This window comes from Rhinopithecus roxellana, chromosome 10 (assembly GCF_007565055.1).
Source record: "Rhinopithecus roxellana isolate Shanxi Qingling chromosome 10, ASM756505v1, whole genome shotgun sequence".
NCBI classification, from domain to species: Eukaryota; Metazoa; Chordata; class Mammalia; order Primates; family Cercopithecidae; genus Rhinopithecus; species Rhinopithecus roxellana.
Window position 1 is genome coordinate 58,661,530 of NC_044558.1, and position 8,511 is coordinate 58,670,040.

An 8,511-nucleotide genomic window follows, 5' to 3' on the forward strand; every position below is an offset into this window, starting at 1 on the left:
GGTGGAAATATACAAGATATAAAACTGGCCACAACGTAATCATCATGGAAACAGGTAATAGGTATATACAGGCCCCTTGTGTTGTTCTGCCCCTCTACATGTTTGAAATTGCACACAGAAGGAAAAATAATTACAAGGAAAATGGTAATATTTCTGTAAAGGAATTAGCAATACAGTGCTTGTGATCTCCAATATCTCTGCTGGAAGAAAGTCAGACTGGAAAGAGGAAAGCTCTCCGAGTATGTTGATAAACAGCCTAGCATGCAGAACCTTTGCTAGAGACAGTGACTAACTCCAACTTCATGAACTGAGAATGCTCTTATTGTGCTGAGATCTCGAGTCAAAGCTGGAGGCAGGAATATTTTCCCTGACTAAAGGAAGTGAAAAATGCAATCTCAGCATTTCATAACTTTTCTAATCCAGGTGTGATCTCACTCTTTGTAAAGCCCAGCCCTTCCCCACCTGCAAGCTCACCTTCCAGGACTGGACCCAGCCCATGCTCTCCATATATAAGCTGCTGCTCGGAGCCTGATTCTTAGTCCTGCTTCTCTTCCCTCTCACCTCCAGCCTCTAACGCTCTCCACAGCCCTCTCATCTCCTGGAACCATGGCCAGCACATCCACCACCATCAGGAGCCACAGCAGCAGCCGCAGGGGCTTCAGTGCCGGCTCAGCCAGGCTCCCTGGGGTCAGCCGCTCTGGCTTCAGCAGCGTCTCCGTGTCCCGCTCCAGGGGCAGTGGTGGCCTGGGTGGCGCATGTGGAAGAGCTGGCTTTGGCAGCCGCAGCCTGTATGGCCTGGGGGGCTCCAAGAGGATCTCCATTGGAGGGGGCAGCTGTGCCATCAGTGGCGGCTATGGCAACAGAGCCGGAGGCAGCTATGGCTTTGGTGGCGCTGGGAGTGGATTTGGTTTCGGTGGTGGAGCCGGCATTGGCTTTGGTCTGGGTGGTGGAGCCGGCCTTGCTGGTGGCTTTGGGGGACCTGGCTTCCCTGTGTGCCCCCCTGGAGGCATCCAAGAGGTCACCGTCAACCAGAGTCTCCTGACTCCCCTCAACCTGCAAATCGACCCCGCCATCCAGCGGGTGCGGGCGGAGGAGCGCGAGCAGATCAAGACCCTCAACAACAAGTTCGCCTCCTTCATCGACAAGGTGAGCCAGGGCCATGCCCTCCATGGGGCACTTCAGGGTCCCCAGACCAGAGGAGCAACACGTTCCTGCCAGGGAGACCTAGGAGGGAGGGAGAAGGGGACTCAGCCCAGCTCTGCAGAGAGTGCACTTGGCTGCCCATGCACAGTAGGCAGCAGGGATGGGCATCACTCCCACATGGGATCTCCAGATTGTTTCTCACTCCTACCTAGGGAAAGCCATAACTTTTCATAACCCTGAAGCACAGATGAGGCCATCAGAGAGTGGAGTAGGTTAACTCTTCCCTCTAAAGTGTCTAAGAGATTACAAAGCAAATGCCAGGAGTATATGGGCTGGTAGATTACACTCTGGGTTCTGAGTAAGAGGAAAAAAATTTAGAAAGAAAAGGAAAAGATAACCTGGATGGATTAAGAAAAATGGGCATAGAAACAACTATAAAACACAGAGAAATGCTAATTAATTTTAAAAACAGAGAAAGATCATAACATCAGAATATTTGAGGGGAGAAATCACACTAAATCAGAAATTAGCCTGGAATCTAATCATAAGGCAACATCTAATATCCCTCCTAACTGAGGTCCTATCAGTAATAAAAACTGTACAAAACATCAGGTAAATAGTATTTTTAAACTAGATTTGTGACTGTGCTTGGAAAAAGAAAAAGAAGAAATGTTGAAACTCACTGATACCATCAATAGCTTACAGTGTAAGAACACACACTTCAATGGTCCGTGGGACAATTTCTCTAGTGAGATTGGTGGGGTGCAAAGGAAAGGGGTTGGGGGAGCAGAGCCCAGCCTGAGCCTCTACATGCACTGCAGTAGCCCAGCACCATGGGGACCTCCTGGACCTGTCAGGAAACCAGATATCAGACACTTTTTCTTCCTTCCTTTGCCTGGAAAATGACCATCTTGCTTCCCCTCCAGGTGCGGTTCCTGGAGCAGCAGAACAAGGTTCTGGACACCAAGTGGACCCTGCTGCAGGAGCAGGGCACCAAGACCGTGAGGCAGAATCTGGAGCCGTTGTTCGAGCAGTACATCAACAATCTCAGGAGGCAGCTGGACAGTATCGTCGGGGAACGGGGCCGCCTGGACTCAGAGCTGAGAAACATGCAGGACCTGGTGGAGGACCTCAAGAACAAGTGAGGACTCAGTTTTCTGCAGCACACACTTCAAGACTATTGGGTGACCAGGGCCAGATGGGGGTGGGATTCCTAACAACCCATGTCCATGGAAATGGAAAGCACAAATTAGTCCCTAGGAGCAAACCTGCAAGAACCACAAATGGTTATGGGAGGATAGGGAGATCAAAGAAGTGACAAATTTAGGAGAAGCAAAAATCATCCCTTAGGTACTCTGTGGCAGGAAAGCTCAATTAGAATATATTCCATTTGGGAAAATGTTGGATCCCAGGCTGCTTTTCTGTTTCATCCTACCCACTGGCTCAAATATATCCCATGCCTTTCTTCCTGCAGATATGAGGATGAAATCAACAAACGCACAACAGCAGAGAATGAATTTGTGACTCTGAAGAAGGTGAGCAGATGAAGCCGGGGGTTCAAATTCACTTAGAAGGACAGAAGTGGCTCTGTGTCGTCGCTTACCTGGGAGAGGAGAATCGGTAGGGGGACTAGAAGATGGGTAGATTGGGAAGGTGCACTCAGGCAACTCCAGGTTATTGGCTCTTTCCCCAGGACGTGGATGCTGCCTACATGAACAAGGTTGAACTGCAAGCCAAGGCAGACACTCTCACAGACGAGATCAATTTCCTGAGAGCCTTGTATGAAGCAGTAAGCGTCTCCACCATCCTTCTGTTTACTCTGATGGGGTCTGCAAAGGGGAGAAGATGTATAGGGCTGGGTATCTCTGTAAACATCAGAAGTGAAGTTGATCTTATGACCTTCTGTTCTGCAGGAGTTGTCCCAGATGCAGACCCACATCTCAGACACATCCGTGGTGCTGTCCATGGACAACAACCGCAACCTGGACCTGGACAGCATTATCGCCGAGGTCAAGGCCCAATACGAGGAGATTGCTCAGAGGAGCCGGGCTGAGGCCGAGTCCTGGTATCAGAGCAAGGTGAGCAGGGTGTGGGCAGCCGCTGAGGAATCCCTGTGTCCAGCTCTGAATACCAGAGAACTACAGACTTCACTGGGGACATCCCCTTACAGGAAGCCAGGGTCCTCTCACAGGACGTACACCTGCACTATTAGAGTAGACATTTGTTGAACTTACGCCCAAGTCAAGAAGGAAAAAGAACCCAATGCAGGAGGAAAACTACCATAGACAATGACATAGTCATCTCTGCATTTAGCTTCATCCTGATTGCTGACTTTTAGAAAATGGTACAGAACATTTCTACTCCCTAAGGAAATTAGGCAGATAGTGGTGCCACAATGAGGATGGTCTGTGACTCCAGTGTTTAGTATCCACCCACCACATAACATCAGCTTTTCCTCAAGTTTCTTGGGGAGAAGCCATTAGGTCCACTTCTTGACATGCATGATACACAAGTGAAAGTCATCGCTTGCCAGGTAAGAACCCGTAGACACTGTCTCTCTCTCCACCTCTGGGCTGCAGTACGAGGAGCTGCAGGTCACAGCGGGCAGACATGGGGACGACCTGCGCAATACCAAGCAGGAGATTGCTGAGATCAACCGCATGATCCAGAGGCTGAGATCTGAGATTGACCACGTCAAGAAGCAGGTATGGTGGGGGCAATGAAGTAGAGAAGCATCATTTTTTGCTAGACCCATTAGGCAGTCATTAGCTATTATTTGAGATAATTCCTGAAAAGTAAACCAACACTAGGGTGAGGAACATGTATAGTTCTTGCCCTCATTGAGAACTCAATAGAGAAGTGAATCCCACCCAAGAGGATGAGCCTCTGAGGCATGAGCAAGGCCAGGTCTCAATAGTCAGGTAAAAAGTCATCACCTCACCTACAGATAGTCACAATTTTGTATATTTTAATGTGGCATCCAGATGTATTCCTCAAAATTTTTCTTGTTGTAGTTTTGAAAACAGCACTCAATACAAATCTGGGCCTTCATCTTCCATATGCCTTGTTTTTGGGTCCATTGTATTGTCTCCCATCAGATACAAAGCACATTCTCATGCAGGTGCTTAATACAAGAGGCATAGGACTTTGTCACTTGACTCCCAGACTAGACAAATATTGCCAAATGGAAAAATACTCTACAGGAAGAGTCAGAGCTCATTCTCTGTCAATTTTGGGCTACAGGACCCTTGTTCACTAAACAAGAGCCAGCCTCCTCTGGAGGAGCAGACAAGAAGTTCCTTCTCTTCCCTTCCCCTCCTAGTGTGCCAGCCTGCAGGCCGCCATTGCTGATGCTGAGCAGCGTGGGGAGATGGCACTCAAGGATGCCAAGAACAAGTTGGAAGGGCTGGAGGACGCCCTGCAGAAGGCCAAGCAGGACCTGGCCCGGCTGCTGAAGGAGTACCAGGAGCTGATGAATGTCAAGCTGGCCCTGGACGTGGAGATTGCCACCTACCGCAAGCTGCTGGAGGGCGAGGAGTGCAGGTGGGTAACTGATGCGACTTCCTCCCACAGCTGAGTCCATCTTCAATGTTCCTGGCACTGAGCACAACTTTAAGGTGCACTGCCCAAGACCATAATTGCTCTTCTTGGGAGAAAACCAAAAGTTTTCCCGTAGACTCTTCCACCCACCAAGGCTTCCCATGCTCCTCCGGGGAAGGGCTCTCTGAGGTCTCACCCTCCCTGTGTTTCTCCCCACAGGCTGAATGGCGAAGGCGTTGGACAAGTCAACATCTGTAAGTACCTTTGCTTGCCTTCCTCCCCTGCCCTTGCACTCTTCTGACTGGGCTCAGGCTGACAGGATGAGCTCATCGTGGCTTCTTGTGTCCTTGTCCCCCTCCCCACCACAGCTGTGGTGCAGTCCACCGTCTCCAGTGGCTATGGTGGTGCCAGCGGTGTCGGCAGTGGCTTAGGCCTGGGTGGAGGAAGCAGCTACTCCTATGGCAGTGGTCTTGGCGTTGGAGGTGGCTTCAGTTCCAGCAGCGGCAGAGCCATTGGGGGTGGCCTCAGCTCTGTTGGAGGCGGCAGTTCCACCATCAAGTACACCACCACCTCCTCCTCCAGCAGGAAGAGCTACAAGCCCTGAAGTGCTGCCGCCAGCTCTCGGTCCAACAGTCCTCAGGCCCCTCTCTGGCTGCAGAGACCTCTCCTCAGGTTGCTTGTCCTCCCCTGGCCTCCAGTCTCCCCTGCCCTCCCAGGTAGAGCTGGGGATGGATGCTTAGTGCCCTCACTTCGTCTGTCTATACCAGCCCCATCTGAGCACCCATTGCTCACCATCAGATCAACCTCTGATTTTACATCATGATGTAATCACCACTGGAGCTTCACTCTGTTATTAAATTATTAATTTCTTGCCTCCAAAATTGATATCTCTGAGGCTGAGCATGATAAGAAAATGATCTCTGCTCCTTTTCATTACTGAAAACTGCCTGGGGCTTATATCAGAACAACTTCCACTTATTTTCCATTGGCCCCCAAACTCCCTACCTTAAAATTATTGTGAACCCCCCTGCAGTATCCATGGAAGCGCAAGTGACTAGTCGTATGATGTATACAGTCTGTCTCCCTATGATGAATTCTCTGCTCTTTGCTCTTTGTAATTTCTAAATAAAGCAGGTTTTAAAGTAATGCAGGGTACCAATATTTCTTCAGGTTTTTCAGTTGACAAATGCCTTTTTATTTTTAACTGATAATCCATATCCCCATGTGCTTAAACCTTCTCCTTTAGAGAGGTTCAATTAACAGCACTATGGCATCCTGATATTCAGGTGTCTTCTCAGATCAAATTCCTCCTAAATGTTTGGCAAGTGGAGTGGGAGGCATTTGGTCCACCATGATTGTCCACTCTTGTTTCACTGTATGTAGGAACTGGCAGCCCAGCCCCTCTGACTTGGTCTCTAAGACTATTCCTCCTTATACACCGGCGCTTGGCCTAAATGTCCAGGTGGAGAAACATTTTTGGCCAAATAGAATAAAAGTCATTTGAGAAGAAAATAAGATACTTTATTTATACTTGGAATTGCCCCATGACTAAGAAAATTATTTGACAAGGTGTATCAACAGCAATCAATATGTGCCTACTTAGAACTGAAATTACACCTCTGGAAATGTATCCTGAGGAGAACGTGCAAATGCAGAAAGCTATACGCACATGGATATGCACCACAGTAATCTTCACAACAGGGAAATGGGACATTAAAGCCGATACAATTAAAATCCAAACAGCTGGGGGCAGTGGCTCACACCTGTAATCCCCGCACTTTGGGAAGCTGAGGTGGATGGATCGCCTGAGGTCAGGAGTTTGAGACCAGCCTAGCCAACATGGTGAAATCCCATCTCTACTAAAAATATAAAAATTAGTTGAGCATGGTGGTGGGCGCCAATCCCAGCTGCTTGGAAGGCTGAGGCAGGAGAATCACTTGAACCCGGGAGCAGGAGGGAGGTTGCAGTGAGCTGAGATCACGCTGCTATATTCCAGCCTGGGCAACAGAGCAAGACTCTGTCTCGAAAAATAAATTGAAAAATAAAAAATAAAAATCCAAACAGCCAGGCACAAAACTCACATGCTTATTCCTTGAAATGGGAAAGCAAAACAAGAATGGAAATTCCCTCCCTTTCGTACTCTAAGCCTCTCACAGAGATTCCATGAAACCGAGTCTGTTTATCAGAAGAGACAGTTATATTCCTCCCTCAGGAGTGAAATGGCCTGTCTGTGAACTGGACTGGCATCTCTGAATGGCTAAGGAAAGTCTCAGGATACGAGCGGATGGTCAGCTAGTGTTGCCTTTGGGCCACCTCAGTTCCTGTTTTCCTCAGGAGTGACAATTATCCCCCTAACATTCTGGCTCCCACATCACTAGAGACCTTTTATTTGGTTGGCAAATTCACAGAAGGTGTTTCAGGATCTTGCTGTGTCAGATTCCCACTGTGTTCATCCTTAGGCTTTTCCTCAGCAACACGGGCAGCTTCCGACATTGATGTCTCCTCATTGCCCTCCAGACCTCCCCACCAGCACGCATGTCATAACTGACCCAAGCCCACTGACCACACATATAGTTATATACTCATGAGGTATAATGAAAAGGAAAATAACTGACAAGATAAATTATCTAGGATGTAGAAATATACCAAAAGGAGGTTAAAAACAATGTGCATATATGTGTATCCATATAAAAAATAAAAATCTTATAGTATATGGACATTCAAAGCATAATAAAGGAAAACTACAAAGGAACAAACTTGAAACTTCGATGAAATTCACCAAATCCTTGAAAGACACAGGTTACCAAAATTCACACAGGGAGAAATAGATCGGAATAGTCACATACCTATTAAATAAATTGAATCAATAATTTATAGCCTCTCTAAAAGAAAGTGCCGGGCCCAGATATTTTTATTGGTTAATTCTATTAACATTTAAAAATGAAATGATACCGATTGTCTACAATGTCTTCTGGGAAACAGATGCAGAGAGAACAGTTTATAACTCATTCTACAGAGGTCGGTATCACTCTAACACCAAAACTAGATAAAGACATTTTGAGAAAAGAAAACTATAGAACAATACCTTTTATAAACATAGATGCAAAATTGCTCAACAAAATATTACCAAATTTAATCCTACCACGTACTTAAAAGTTATACACCATAACTAACCAGGATTTATCATGTATATGTGAGGCTAGTGTAACATTCAAAAGCCATCAATAAAATCTACTATATCAGAGGACTAAAAAAGAAAAATCATATAACTATATCAATTGATGCAGAAAAAGTTGATTATATAACCCAACACCGATTCATGTTTCAAAGAAAACAAGCCTGTCAGCAAACAAGAAATGGAGGGCAACTTCCTCAACTTGGTGAAGAACATAAGAAAAATAAAAAATCCCATAGTTAACATCATACTTAATAGTGAAAGACTAGGCCGTTTTCGCATAGTTCGAGAGCAAGGCAGACATGTCCCCTCTCTCCACTGTTACTCGCATTGTACTGGAAGTTTAACTGCAGCAATAAAAGTAATATATATTAGAAATTAAAAAAAAAACTCTCTTTATTCTCATATGACATTTAGTCAATGTAGAAAATTTCAAAGAATCTACCAGTACTTTCCTGGCAGCAATAAGCAAAGACAGCAAAGTTGCAGGCCACGAGATTACTAGACAAAAGTAAGTACTTTCTTATATACCAGCAATGAGGAACTGAAATTTGAAATTAAGAATCAATACCATTCACAATAACACCAAAAGATTAAATGCTTAGGCATAAATCTAACAAAATATAAAGAGACTCCGTAAGAGGAAAACTACT

The 8,511-nt window shown here is 46.3% G+C and overlaps 1 protein-coding gene across 1 annotated transcript; it reads left to right on the forward strand.

Moving 5' to 3' along the window:
• The first annotated feature begins 543 nt into the window (after positions 1-543).
• LOC104670633 (keratin, type II cytoskeletal 6C-like) lies at positions 544-5,829 on the forward strand. The gene is made up of 9 exons (XM_010373975.2): positions 544-1,146; positions 2,070-2,284; positions 2,618-2,678; positions 2,837-2,932; positions 3,057-3,221; positions 3,723-3,848; positions 4,466-4,686; positions 4,903-4,937; positions 5,052-5,829. The coding sequence occupies exons 1-9, from the start codon at positions 607-609 to the stop codon at positions 5,285-5,287; spliced, it is 1,695 nt and encodes a 564-aa protein (XP_010372277.1). The 5' UTR covers positions 544-606; the 3' UTR covers positions 5,288-5,829.
• Positions 5,830-8,511: the final 2,682 nt, after the last annotated feature.

Excerpts from the sequence above, each read along its gene's own strand:
- LOC104670633 (XM_010373975.2), top strand. The coding sequence starts at position 607 with ATGGCCAGCACATCCACCACCATCAGGAGCCACAGCAGCAGCCGCAGG. Across the intron at positions 2,285-2,617 it reads GTGGAGGACCTCAAGAACAA|ATATGAGGATGAAATCAACA; the intron begins GTGAGGACTCAG and ends TTCTTCCTGCAG. Across the intron at positions 4,938-5,051 it reads CGTTGGACAAGTCAACATCT|CTGTGGTGCAGTCCACCGTC; the intron begins GTAAGTACCTTT and ends TCCCCACCACAG.